Raw genomic sequence first — 14,631 nt, 5'->3', positions numbered from 1 at the left:
CCAAAATGCTTAGTTTGTACAACATGTTGGGCACATAGAAGACCCTATTAGGCAGACTGTATTAACAGCTTCATCAAACCTGCCTGAAGAAACATAACCTACCACAATTCCTATTGTGCCTTAGTATGAAGTATGATTCCAGTCTAGAACTTGCATCAATGAATATGTTTAATGCCATGTTCATGCAACATATGTCATAGTTTGCATAACTGATTTACTCAAAATAAGTCAAATTTGTTGATCTTGGCAAGTCAAAAAATGCCTTTATGACTTAAGAGTGCTATATGGATGAGGCTTGTAGTTGTACGTATTTACAAATTAAATCAAGATTCAGGGGGTGACTTTCCCACAGTAGCCAAATTAAGATAGTTAATTCAGGACCCGGCCAAGCGAGGGCTGTCTTTGGCACTGCCTAATGGGCCCGCGACCTCGGTGCTATCCATCCGCCACAGAGAAAGGCTCTGGTTCTTTCTAACCAAGCACTTCATGTTAGTCTTTCCTTGCTTCTTTTCCTCCGGGGGTGGAGGGACCGGTCTCCACTTCTGCAGCTCCAGCTCCATCAGGCTTTCCTCTACCCACTCACTTTCTGCCAGGGCTGCCCCAATTGGCAAACTCTGGCAAACTCTGTGCTGGGGCGACGGCGCCCATGCCCACAGAGAGGGCTCCAAGTGCCCCCTCTGGCACGTGTGCCATAGGTTCGCCACCACTGGTCTACATGATTTGCTTGGAAACATATGGAAATGGCCTTGTATTGCCAGTGCCACCTTCTATATGTTTTTAACTTCCCAGTCTCATTCAGCCTAGCCCTAGAAGTTTTTGATGGCCTTCCATCCAACTGCTAACCTAGTGACTCTGTTTAGCCAGCACAGGAATGATCCCCTTTATGACTGAACTCTTTCTTCACTGAAAACAGAACTGCCAGTATGAGAATGCTACTACACAAACCCATGGTGAGGACATTTGTTATGAATCCATAATCCATCTGGTGGTGATGCAATCTATCCCACTTTTTTTTAGCTTACCAAGAAGTAGCTTGTGATCTACTTTGTCTAATGCCTTGCTGAAGTCTAAGTATATTATGTCCACCAAATTTCTCTGGTCTACTAATTTAGTCACTATGTTGAAGAATGAAATGATTGGTTTGGCATGATCTGTTTTTAACAAACCATGCTGACTGCTAGTTATTACTTTACTCATTTCTGTTGGCAGATCTATTTTTTTATTATCTTATTATCTTTCCCAGTATCTTCACAAGTATTGATGTTAGGCTGATTGATCTGTAATTTCCTGGGTCTGTTTTTTTTCCTTTTTTGAAGATGGGAACCATATCAGCTCCTCCATTGATTTTAAAGGTGGTGCATAAAGAAATTGTTCAGTTTAGTTTAAAATGGAGGTTTAACCTTTTTAAAATGGAAATAGTTACAAATCAAATGCTCATATTTGTCAGTGAAAAGACCAAGAGCATACCTGAAAGATTTTACAATTGTCGATAAAATCCTACATAATGCAAACTATTTTATCAATCTAAGAATTTGTTATCACAGGCATCCTACAGCTACCTATTACATGTGTTACAGTTTATTTTATTTATTTTATTTTATTTCTATACTGCCCTACTCCCGAAGGACTCAGGGCGGTGCACAGCCAAACAATAAAATACATACATACAAAATTTAAAAGTGGAATTAAAATCAAATTAAATAGTTTTGGCCCAGACAAATTAAAACCCCAATCAATTTAAAACCAATTTTAAAATTTGAATATATAAAATACTAAAAAATATTAAAAATTAAAAATCTTTTATAAAAGAGGGAGAAAATTAGGCCAGGCCCGCCTGGTGAAATAAAAAGGTCTTTAAAGCGCAGCGGAAGGTGCGCAGATCCGGGATCCTCCATATCTCTGGGGGGAGCTCGTTCCAGATAGTAGGTGCCCCCACAGAGAAGGCTCTCCCCCGGGGGCCGCCAGTTGGCATTGTTTGGCCAACGGCACCCGGAGGAGCCCCTCTCTATGGGAGCGTACCGGCCAGTGGGAGGCTATTGGTGGTAGTAGGCAGTCCCGCAAGTACCCAGGTCCTGAGCCATGGAGCGCTTTACAGGTGGTAACCAAAACCTTGAAGCGCACCCGGAAGACCACCAGGAGCCGGTGCAGCTCGCGCAGGAGGGGTGTTACATGGGAAAGCCATGTCGCTCCCATTACCACCCACGCGGCCGCACTCTGCGCCAGTTGGAGCCTCCGGGTGCTCCTCAAGGGGAGCCCCATGTAGAGAGCGTTACAATAGTCCAGGTGGGAGGTGACGAGGGCATGAGTGACTGTGCGTAAGGAGTCCCAATCCAGAAAGGGACGCAACTGGCGGATCAGGCGAACCTGATGAAAAATCCTCCCGGTCACGGCCGTCAAGTGCTCTTCTAAAGACAGCCGTGAATCCAGGAGGACACCCAAGTTGCATGCCCTCTCCGTGGGGGCCAATGATTCGCCCCCAATAATCAGTAATGGCACCAACTGACTATATCGGGACATCGGAAACCACAGCCACTCAGTCTTGGATGGGTTGAGCCTGAACCTATTCCTCCCCATCCACATCCGCACGGCCTCCAGGCAGCAGGACATCACTTCAAGGGCATCGTTGGGGTGGTCTGGGGTGGAGATGTACAGCTGGGTGTCATCAGAGTACTGATGGTACTTCACCCCGAAACCACGGATGATCTCGCCCAGAGGCTTCACATAAATGTTGAACAGGAGGGGGAAGAGGACCGACCCTTGCGGCATCCCGCATATGAGGGGCCTCGGGGTCGACCTCTGCCCCCGTCAACACAGGCTGCGACCGGTCAGAGAGAAAGGAGGAGAACCACTGCAACACAGTGCCTCCCACCCCTAACTCTTCCAACCGGTGCAGCATGATACCATGGTCGATGGTATCAAAAGCCGCTGAGAGATCTAACAGGACCAGGACAGAGGAGCACCCCCTGTCCCGAGCCCTCCAGAGATCATCAACCAATGCAACCAATGCCGTTTCCATGCTGTACCCAGGCCTGAAGCCTGACTGGAACGGATCCAGATACGACGTTTCATCCAGGTGCTGGGGGAGCTGTTGCGCAACCACAGTTAATAAGCATAGATTGTAATATACTGCACTACAACAGGAAATTATAATATAGTGAAATGCTATGAGAATATTAAAGTCAAAGTTGCATTACAACTATACATCTAAATCATCAGGAAGCAGCAAAACAGAATTTAGAATAAAGACTGTACAAAAATTAAAACCACAGTTTCAAGCAGCCTCCCAACTAAAGAGGTTAGATGTGGACTGTAATGCTGTCACTTCCCATATCCATCAGTTGCATTTCTTACATTTCTCACTTTTTTTCTCTCTATTCCCAACACAAATGTTGACTTCCTTTTCCTTTCTGGAGCTACTTCCTCTTCTACTGTAAGCTTCCTCTTTCAGGCTTAACCTGCTACATATCCTATGCCTCTTTGTGTCTCTGTCTTGCCTCAGGTCCAAGAAAGATTTCCCTGTTCCAACTCTATGGGGCAGTGCCCATCTCCGTTTCCTACCTAAGGGAGCCACTATTATTCAAAGACGCTTCTGTGGTCATGAGGCCTGCATGACCAAACACCGAAGCACACAAAACACTGTTACCTTCCCACCAAAGTGATACCTATTTATCTACTTACATTTGCATGCTTTTGCACTGATAGATTGACAGGACCTGGGGCAGGAACGGGAGCTCACCCCATCACATGGTACTTGGCTCTCAAACTGCCAACCTATTGGTTAACAAGCCCAGTGTCTTAACAGCAAGGCCACTATACCCTCAGGGTTTCCCAAAGTGTTCAGTATTAATTCCCATGGATGGATGGTATTGTCCAAGGGGTTGATGATAATAAGCAGTATTTAGTAAATTAAGGTAAAGGTAAAGGTTCCCCTCGCACATATGTGCTAGTCGTTCCCAACTTTAGGGGGCAGTGCTCATCTCCGTTTCAAAACCAAAGAGCCAGCACTGTTTCCGTCGTCATGTGGCCAGCATACTAAACAGCAAAGGCGCACGGAACGCTGTTATCTTCCCACCAAAGGAGGTCTCTATTTTTGCATTTTTTACATGCTTTCGAACTGCTAGGCTCGCAGAAGCTGGGACTGGAGCTCACCCCATTACGTGGCACTAGGGATTCGAACCGCTGAACTTCCGACCTTTCAATTGACAAGTTCGGCATCTTAGCCACTGACCCACCGCGTCCCTAAGATTTACTAAATTACTTTCACATAATGAAATTTGGGAATCGATGAATGATCAAACTTGAAGGGATCGATAAGGTGAAGGACATCTGCTCTAGTCAAATTATTGTTAAGCCTACAGAGCATAAAACGGTGCAGTAATTTGGATTAGATTCATACGATATGCTTCAGAACTCATGGCAGCAGAAACACAGCACCTCTGCAATTGATTAAAGCAGCTATCTCTCTCTCCAAGATCCCACAGCAGCTGGGGAAGCCTTGCTGCACTAGCCAGAGAGCTAGAAACAGGCACAATTACATTGTCTAGTCAAGGGCAGATGCACAATGCTGGAAATCACTGCTCATGAATATTAAGTACAGTACTGTACTTGCTCTTTTTTCCAATCTCATTCACAATGTCATTATTTGTTAACAATATCCTTCCTTTTGACCAATCAATCTCTTTTTTATGGAAACAAACTACTGCAAAAATCCAGAATAACACATTGCACATTTTCAAAAACCAGTCGGGAAATATTTGATCCTCCCAGGCCTATGGTTGCCGAAATTACATTTTGAGCAAAGGTGTATAGCATTTACATTTTGTAAAATAGCATTATTATCCATATAAGGAAAATGGAAGCTGAAATAGCATATTTGCAAAGTCATGGGTAATTTGACAGAAGGTCAGTTTTGTAATGCTATCAAGAACAATACCGAAGAATATTCCATATACTCCACTCAGTGTTGTAAAACATCCAGAATTCATTATTTGGTGTTTTAAAAAAAACTATTACAAAGCAATACTGATTTTAGTCAAAATGTACATCATTTGAAAAAAGATGAAGAGCAAAATATAACAACACTAAGAAGAGTCAGAAAGGAATCCAAATGCGATGTGAGATTATAAACACCAGTTATGTGAGTAGACAGGTTATGTAAATCAAGGATTACCTGTATTAAGTCCAATAAATAAACTATGAGCATCAAGACTCAGAGTAGTAGCAATATATTTTAATCAGCCCTCATAATCACTGGATTTTTCTACTGAATCTTTGTAATCATTTTCACTGTCATGCTCAGGAGTTTCTTGATCAGCATGATCTGACTGAGTGGCAGTATCTTCATCTTCATCTTCTTTCTCTTCCTCTTTCTCTTCTTCCTTCTCCTCCTCCTCCTCCCCACTATGCTGAGCTGACTGGAATTGGGAATTATATTCTCCTTCAGATTCTCTTTTTTCTTCATGTTCATTATCACTGTGTCAAAGGGGGAAACAACAGATCCACTGAATAATAATGTATTGCTTTAGAAACACATTACATCAGAAAGTATCAGCAATAAGGTCCCCTTTTCAAACTCAGCAAATAGTTTTCATTGTTTCAGGGGCAAACCAATAATTTAATTTTAAACTGCTGAATGTTATAAATTTGGTAGAAAAAGACAAAGTATTTAATATAAGTAAACAATTTATTACATTTTTATCCTGCTTTTCATTTTAAAAAAGGCTGTATAAAATAGACTTGACTTCAAGTTTATAAACTGGAATGAGATATATATGAGAAATGGGTCTTTCTCCAAATTTTTATTCTGTTCAGTTTAAAGAATACAATAAACTACTTTTCCAAATGTAAAAACGTATGTTCATATAAATAAGTAAATATAATACACAAAGAAATGTGCAGTTATTCTTGGTGTTTTTATGTCCCTGAACAATCACCTATTAACTATGTCTAGCAAGGAAAGAAGAGATAAATATTGTACACCGGTGGTCTCCAATCTTTTTGGCTTTGTGGACCGCCAGTGGCAGAGGGGAGGGAGGGGGGATGGTTCTGTGCAGCTCCATTTGCACAAGCAATGGGCTCGTGCAGTCACACAAATGGAGCTGCGAGCGGAAGCTGTGGGTACTTGCTGCGAGCACTCGCGCAACCCCGTTCCAAATGGGTCACAGCCTGGTACTGGGCCGCAGCCAGGGGTTTGGGGACCCCTGCTGTACACTAAAACATGGAGATCAAAACAAGATAACTCTTCAAGAACTGTTTATTGTTACTGACAGATTATGCATTCTTCCTCTGAAAGGTCAGCTTTTCCTAACCACAACTAACTATATAGACATTTCATATTTAGTATATGTATATTAAGAAGCTCAAAAATAGCATAAGCTTCCAAGCTAAAATATCTACCTTTCTACATTTGCTGCCAAGCTTTCAAAGCTATTACTGTAGGAATTCTGCAAAAACTCTTCAGTAGCAGTTTGGCCTTTCTTTGAAATAAAGTCTTCACATAGTCCAAGCTCTCGCAGCAAATCAGAATAATGCTTCGATGCTGCTAGCCGTGCATTCTTCTACATTTAAAAATAAAACAAAATTAACACATCTGAAAGATATCTCCAAGTTTAAAGAAATCACTCTACAGTACATGTGTTCCTAAATGTCCTTTATTTTACAAGATAAAGGATTCCAAATCTGCAGATCACTTCTTTGAAATTTAAATAAATTGTTCAGACAGCAGACAGCTTTACATCATGACATTTATAATGTCTCAATTACAGCCTTATACTGGCAAACATATTATATTTCCAGATTCCATGCTATCAGCTGCAAATGGCTTCTTCTGCCATCAATAGACAAGGAGAAAAATATCACCATTTAGTATTCTCTGTTCTCTGCATCATGATATATAATGGGTCAGGAATGTGGAAGCCAGGTTGAACCAATTGTATCGCTGGAAGCAACAGCACTGGTAAATCAAGTTAAGCCCAATGACATGGCAGGTGGCAATTACTAGCATTATCTTACCAACAATTATTAAACCCAACATACAAAGGAAAGGTAGCAACTTAATGAATAGATATATATAAAAAATATTAGAGATGTCAATAACCTGTGTGGCTTGTTCCAATAATAGAGGCCTCTTTTCCACCCTTTCTTCAATTTCTTCCAGTTCCTGCAGATATTCTTTCTTTCTCTGTTTTTCATGTTTCCTGTTTTTTTAATATACCATGACATGGAAATGGTATGGAATTTAAATATGAATCTTTTAGCAAAATAAAAATGGAAGGAGCAAGACTATATGGATCTGCCTACTACTACTAAACTAAGGATCTTGTATCTAAGGGGTCAGGAATCAGGGGATATATTGCAGAATACCTAAACAATTTTAACTTTGAGTTAAGCATCTTGGCTAGGCTCTGATGTGGATCATTTGCCTCAGCCCGAGTAGCTATAAGCCTTTGTAGCTTTCTTGCTCTCTCTTTTTGTTTTGCTTCTCTTCTTTTATGCTCTTCTTCAACCTTCTTTTTTTCCTCAGCCGATTTCCTGAATAAGAAAATAAACTTAAGTCTAGCTAATGCATAACAACTTTTATGGCCCTCTTTCTCAAAATACCTGTATGGGCAAGATATTTATATATTTATTATATATATAATATATATATATATATATATATTCCAAATCTCCACAGTTCATTCTTGTAGTATTTGGTACATAAACCTGAATCGGTTGTCAAATGAATTCTGTTGTGATTGGCAAATCTTTCAGCCCCATCAAATTTGGTCTAGGACAGAAATGTCAAACTCGTTTTCATTGACGGCCGCATCAGCATTACAGTTGCCCTCAAAGGGCCAATTGCATGTAAGATTACGTATCATATTAGTTCAGGAGTGCATTATGTCTAAGTCTGGGTATAAGGGGGCTGCAGGTCATGTGATGGGGTGGTGGTTAGTCTCTCCTAGCAGGTGGGTCATGTGATGGGATGGTATTCAGGTGGCTGATTGGCACTTCTTCCTCTCTCTCTCTTCTCTCTCTTGCACTGCCTGCTGGTTCTCCTTCCACAGCCTCTGCACCTTTGTTGGTTCCTCTGCTTGCCTCCCTTTCACTCCAACTCTTCTCTCCCTCAGGCTTGCCTCACAGAAGCCTCTCCTCCCTATTGCCTTCTGTCCCTTTCACTCCTCTCCCTTTCCCACCAAAACCCCCTCCTTTTATCTGCTCTCCTCTCTCCCCACCTCCATCTATTCATTAGAAACAAACTGTCTGAAGAACTGGATCCACTTTGCTTCCTTGAATTCCCTCAGTTTCTTATAGATTTGCAATGGTTTTTAGCGCCTTTTTCCTTATCTCAGTCTGCAGCTTTCCAAGGCTTGGATTTAAACAAAAACTATTTTCCGTTCAAAAGAGAAGCAGAGTTGACATGATTTCTATGACCTAATGCTGGTCACTCATCCTTGAGATAAAAGATGTACAGGAGATAGACATAGTGATAAGAGATAAAGATAGATACAAGATACACAGATATATAAGTTCAGATATTGATGTAGAATCTACATCTACATTGTAGATGATGTAAATGTAGATATACATGTAGATAACGATATATTCAAAATGTTTGCAGTCTGGCTGACATATAGACTAGGAGCTGATAGACTAGGATGAGAGGTTGGGAGTTTGAAGCATCAGTAAATGCAGACCAAGGTGGTTTCACAACAAGAGCCACTTGCCTTTTTCAACTCCAAGAACAACAGCAGAATAACACAAGTGGAACCCTCAAACACTAGAAAAAAATAGTGCATTCTTTCTTTAAAAACTCTCACATGGGATTTGTTTCACACTCAGAAACAGTCATAATGGCAGGTTGGAACATCCTTGACATGGAAACATTTTCCCATACTTCTCTAAAACAGGTATTTGCATTTTCAACATCTGCATGTTTTACTTACCACAAAGAATTTGGAATTAAATACACAGCACATTAAAAGCTTACCTGATGGCTTCTAGCCGTTTTCTTGTAGATGCTGTAATTCTTGTAGATGGAGACAGCACACAACCTGAAGGATATGAACTTGCATTCAACGTTCGAGGGGGACATCTTGTAGAGACATAAGGCCAGCGTGTTTCTTTTAATGTTGCTTCATCCATGTCGATGTCCTCAAGAATCTTCTCTTTATTGGATGAAATATTTGGTGTATGGAGTTTGAAAGGCTCACTGATTGTGACACTTTTCACATTCTTATGTGTTTGAAGCTGTTTCTGGAATTTTTTATGTAATGTTTCAAAATCAGGGACTTTAACTTTGGTATTTGACTTATATATTGATTCTTCACTTTGTTCAAAGCAGTTTTGCTGCCTAGGCCTAATGGTGCCTTTATTTCCTAATCTGCTATTGGGAAGTGATGAATTACGTAGGAGCTCTTCAGACCTAGCTTGAATTCTAATGTCTCTATAGAGTTCTTCTTCCTTTAATTTCTCCCTCATTTCTGAACTGGAAACAAATTTAGGAACTGGTTTAGCTTTAAACATTTTTGCTTTTTTTTCTGGTGAGGAAAATTGCATTTTTCTCAGTTCTTTCTTTTGTGCTTCTCTTTCAATAAACTGAAATGGCTTTTGTGTAGCTAGAAGAAAATTTCCCCTCGTTTCTCTAAATGATTTTCTGTGTTCTTCATTTTCCTGCATTATTTCATGATAAAGAGGGACAAAAACATGTGCAGGTACCGGATTGGCTCGAAATTGTTTTTGACATTCTGCCTCCTCCTCTAATTGTTTCTTCAGCAAGTTATTTTCCAGCTCCATGAGTGACTTGGACTTGATATTCTGTTGCTTCCTCTTAGCTTCTCTAATAGTCATCTGGAAAGGTTCTGGTACTGTGATCTTTGGGAACCATTTTTTCTTTTTCTTGCTTAGCTTCAAAACATTTAATTTGGGTAAAACAGTTTTAGGGCAGAGTGAATAATCCTCCAAAAAACAGCCATCCCATGCATTTTCAGTCTTGTCCAGTGTTAATGATCCAACATCACTGTCACTTGTTTCTAGCTCTAGTTGTTCATCAGTCACATCAGAGAAATTTAATGAATGGAACGAACTGTTCAGATCAGATGCAGAAAATGATTTATGCATGTTCTGAAGTTGAAATGGTTTAGTTTCCCATGCTGATCTAAACATAACAAAAATGTAATGCTTAGTTGTCTAGAAGTGACACAAATTAACCTGATTTAGTTATAGTTGTGGAACCTCTTGCAAATTGTATAAAAGAGAATGTATAAAACAATTATTTGTTTATGAATATATTAAACTTTAGATTAAAAGAACACCAATTCTAAATAATATTAAATTGGTTTCTGAATCACATACTCCTTTCTCCATATTTTTTTAGACTACAAATATGCACACTGTCAGGCTATAATTAACAATTATAATTCCAATAAAATTCATTAATCCAACTGACAAAATGTAAACCTGGAAATGTAAAAATCACAAACAAAATAAAAAGAAGTTACAGTAATACAACTCTTTTAAGGAATGTTTGGATTGTTTTGGACTTTTAAAGAAAGAGCAGAAACTCCCAAAATGAAAACTAATAAACATTCATATAATCAGACATGACATCTATTCTTAGATATTTTTTATAGATTTTGATTGGCCACGGTAAGATACGGGATGCTGATCATGATGAGCCTTTAATCTGATCTTTCTGGACACCTCTTACTCTCTTAATATTTACACTTTATTGTTGCTAATATGTATAAGTCAAAACCAATGCTAAGACAATACTTAATTGGGGTTACAATTTCTTTTATACCTATGATGAAGAACCAGTTTTTAGTTATGTTTTCATATTTTATATTAATTTTTAATACCAGTCAAAGTCACAGCCAATATTATGTTTAATCACACTTCAAAACAAAAATGGGGGAGAAAATATAAGCAGTCTGATGCCCTCTTCTGTTTTTCTTTAGAATTGGTCAAGCAATCAGTGTTGTTAAACCTTTACTAACCTATAAAGCCTGAAAAACACAAATAATTATCTCTCACTGATGCATTTTACTCTTGCTTACCTAACCAAATCACACTGAGTTAGTTAAAGGTTAAATGTCTTTTAGAAACTCTGAAATCCTTATACATATTTTCCAATTTTGCTATGGTTTTCAGGTGAGAATCTTAAGTTCTTCCAGACTATTAAATAAAATTCCTGATTCGAGAAGTACATTTCCTGCTGGACAAGCTTTCTGGAAAGTTATAGAAAAGCATGAGAAGAAATTGTTACCTCTTAATCAATTTCCTAAATCAAGGCTTCAAACTCATGGCCCAGGGGTCAGATGTGTCACACACTGACCACACCCACACCTGGTTTAGCGAAGGGGAAAAAAGTCGTGATATGTCATGTGACACCGTCGTGACGATGCGAGTTTGACACTCCTGTCCTAAATCAAGGATCCATCCCACTATAAATTGTAAGAGTGTAATTCTGGCTGGTATAGTTTTCACAACTGAATGTTTCACAATTAATGATACTTTAAAGCAAGCACTAGTTATTAAAAGCAAAACGATTAGAAAATTTAGAAAAATTAATGACCTACTAATTTTTAAAAAACACAAGAAACAAATACTTTCAATCTTTCTTCTGGGTTCTTTTTTCCCCCTGTACCTGGATATAGCTCAGGCTAAGGTCATTGTCTACAAGTGCTAAGGATTCTTTTTAGTTTTGTTTTTCATCAGACATTTTTATATTCCTTTTATGTATTTAACATATTTAATAACAATATTTTGTTACAATGATCAATATATTTAATATATACAATAACAATTTTGAGACAAAAGATAATTAATAAATTTAGATTATTATAAAAATTACCTGTAAGTCTTACAATAAATCATATCTGTGTTAGTTAAAGGTTGAACATCTTTTAGAAACAGCTTATTCTGATACATTTCTTCCAATTTTGCCATGGTTTCCAGGTGAGCATTCTTAAGTTCTTCCAGCTTTAAATAATATTCCTGATTTGAGAGGTACATGTTTGAGAGATCTAGCCAATCTTTACAATCAGCACACATGATGGAACCGTATTCTCCCCCTGGACTTAAGGATTCCTAAAATAAAAGAAGATCATGTTTTACTTCTCTTTGGGAAAAAGATATTTATTAAATTACTGGCAACTTAATAAGTTTGGCGTTCTAAAGGCAGTTAAGAAACTTCTCTATTTGCTTGGATTTGCAGAGTAAAAGGTCCTGGTGCTGATTAACCCAAATTGCTAACTTGACAAAGCCTAAAATCAATAAATAATTCTGGATGGCAAATGATTCAAAATTTCCTACAAGTTAATACAGAGAATCTCCTATATCATATATAAACATCTAAAACATGAAGCTCTTCCCTATGCCCAAGGCAAATGCAGGCAAATTTTGGAATAGGTTTCTAATGCATCAATGAGATAGGGTTTTTTTTTTAATTAAAAGGGATTTAACATAACAGTTAACATAATCACTTAAATCTTGAAATTGTATTCAGTGCTGTTAACCACTGCAAATGGCGCAAAGGCATTTCCGTTAAGAAAATTTGGATGGCAAAGAAAAAAATTCAGGGATCTTGGAGGTGAGGAAAAGAGGAAAGAAATATTTTCTTTCTAAGGAGGTTTGGCTTGATAAGGCTAGAATCAGTCTCATCTAAATGGATAAGATGAGAATCCCGTGTAGGGATTCTTATTTTATCCATTCTTTTTTTAAAAAAAAAATTTTATTGAAATTTATTATAATACAATACAGTACAATCACTCAGACAGTGTTATTTTTCTACATAGGTTAGATTGATTCTTTTACTTTTCATCGTAATATAATGTAATTTACATATGCATCTTAAAATTTATATTAACTTTTATCTATTCTTTATTCTATTATCAATTCACCTGTACCAGGTGTATTTTATCCATTCTTATCCCTACACGTGATTCAATTAAAATTGAATGTGGGGTAAAATTAGGATTGGGCAAGGTTCCTTAAAGGAAGGGTAGGCTATAGCTAAAGAGGACGACCAGCACCAAGGTGGATGCATTCAATTACAATAGCACTGAAGGCATCTTTGGAATTGCTGAAGGGCCACCTTAGGGGCCGTTCAGCAGAAAACCTACCTATGTGGTCGCTAAGAGCGACTTGATGGCACCTAATCGTCATAATTAAGCTATTGTCACGTGATGGCTGACGCTACTTTTTATCCCAGAGGTCTTCAAACTTGACAGCTTGAAGACTTGTGGACTTCAACTCCCAGAATTCTCCAGCCAGCTATGCTGGCTGGAGAATTCTGGGAGTTGAAGTCCACAAGTCTTCAAGCTGTCAAGTTTGAGGACCCCTGTTCTATCCGGATGGGGGAATGACCCGAACGAGCCAAGGCGCCGGGGGGGTGGGAGTGGATTTGAACCCCTCCCGAAGCCATTTCTGCAGAAATCCGGTCTCTCAGTTGCACGCTCCAGCCACCAGGGAGCAGCAGCAGCAGCAGCCACTAGGAGGCGGCGGCGTAGACAGACAGCCAGACAGCCACCTACCTGCCCCACGCCATTTTCAAGCGAGTCTCTTTCTGGTACCCGTTCATAAAGCGCCGCCGGCGCCTTGGTGCGCGGGTTCACCGGCGTATGCAGGCAGGAGGCGGTGAGCAAAGCAGCTCGGTGAGATGCGTCCATGGGCTTCTCAAAGGACGGGAGGCCACAGCCAGCCTCCTGCTAGACTGATTACCAAGCCCCTTCCCTGCGTGTTTGGTTGCTACGGTTACTAGGCTTAGAGTCTTGAGACGCTACGAAAGAGGTGGGGAACGATGGCCCTTTTATGACTTGTGCACATGCTGGCTCAGGAATTCTGGGAGTTGAAGTCCACAAGTCATGAAAGGGCCCTCGCCCCCCCCCCCCCCCCCCACTACTGCGCTACGGCATCTCGAATAGGACATTAGCCTCCCTCTAGTGTACAGAGAAGCGTCTTCCCTGTGCAATCTGTTTCCTGGAATTCTTCCATCTGTTCTGAAACCCCTCCCGTCTTTTCCCACGTTAGAGGTATCGGGGGAAGAATTTCCGAAGACAATGGGAAAATCTAGAACCGTAACCAAGCAGTATTTTAATGGCACCAAGTTGTCAGCTCACATCAAAAGATGACTTTTTAAAAATTGGCTATTATTGTGTAGGATCACTCGTGAATTTTTAGAAAAATTAGAAAACGTAATCAAGCGTCATTTTCACATTATATACTAGAGATGTTAGCTCTAAATCAAGGCAAGGTTCTTAGCCTGGTGTGCCTTTTGCCAAAATAGGATCCAAACCAGATAGATAAATATTTTTATTTATTTATTCTGGACCATATTTTTACAATGTCAAGATTAAAATCACCTCATACTAAAATTCCCATTTTATAAAAAGGAGCTGTAGTATATAAAAGTGGTTTATTTTTATTTTTTAAATTTCATTAATTTTCCATTATCTACACTTAATAAACATCCTGCTGTCTGGATACCCAACCTGCTCAACAATACAGACTACACTCTATCTCCATTCCCTCTTTCCAACCACTGGTAAAATAAGTTCCATGTTTGATAATATTGTGTCTTAATTTTCAATGTAAGTCTATCTATTTCTGCACAGTGAAGTATCTTCCTAATTATCTCTTCATCTCATG

At 39.4% G+C, this 14,631-nt stretch overlaps 1 protein-coding gene across 1 annotated transcript; it reads right to left on the bottom strand.

The window, feature by feature from the left end:
• Positions 1 to 5,234: 5,234 nt before the first annotated feature.
• Positions 5,235 to 13,652, bottom strand: FAM161A (FAM161 centrosomal protein A). The gene is made up of 6 exons (XM_070956570.1): positions 13,518 to 13,652; positions 11,837 to 12,072; positions 8,972 to 10,138; positions 7,097 to 7,196; positions 6,397 to 6,557; positions 5,235 to 5,472 (listed from the first exon to the last, which is right to left on the bottom strand). The coding sequence occupies exons 1-6, from the start codon at positions 13,650 to 13,652 to the stop codon at positions 5,235 to 5,237; spliced, it is 2,037 nt and encodes a 678-aa protein (XP_070812671.1).
• Between the last annotated feature and the right edge of the window lie 979 nt (positions 13,653 to 14,631).

The sequence above is a fragment of the Pituophis catenifer genome, unplaced genomic scaffold (genome assembly GCF_029215685.1).
Source record: "Pituophis catenifer annectens isolate HBS135680 unplaced genomic scaffold, rPitCat1.0.hap2 SCAF_1, whole genome shotgun sequence".
Classification (NCBI taxonomy): Eukaryota; Metazoa; Chordata; class Lepidosauria; order Squamata; family Colubridae; genus Pituophis; species Pituophis catenifer.
The sequence above is the reverse complement of the archived record's forward strand: the minus strand, read 5'-3'. Positions and strand labels throughout refer to the sequence as shown.

Bases quoted from the DNA above. Each gene is read 5' to 3' on its own strand.
- FAM161A (XM_070956570.1), bottom strand. From the start codon at position 13,652: ATGGACGCATCTCACCGAGCTGCTTTGCTCACCGCCTCCTGCCTGCAT. The intron at 12,073-13,517 runs GTAGGTGGCTGT...CTTTTATTTTAG, and splicing joins TTGAAAATGGCGTGGGGCAG to GAATCCTTAAGTCCAGGGGG. The intron at 6,558-7,096 runs GTTATTGACATC...TTTTAAATGTAG, and splicing joins TATTGGAACAAGCCACACAG to AAGAATGCACGGCTAGCAGC.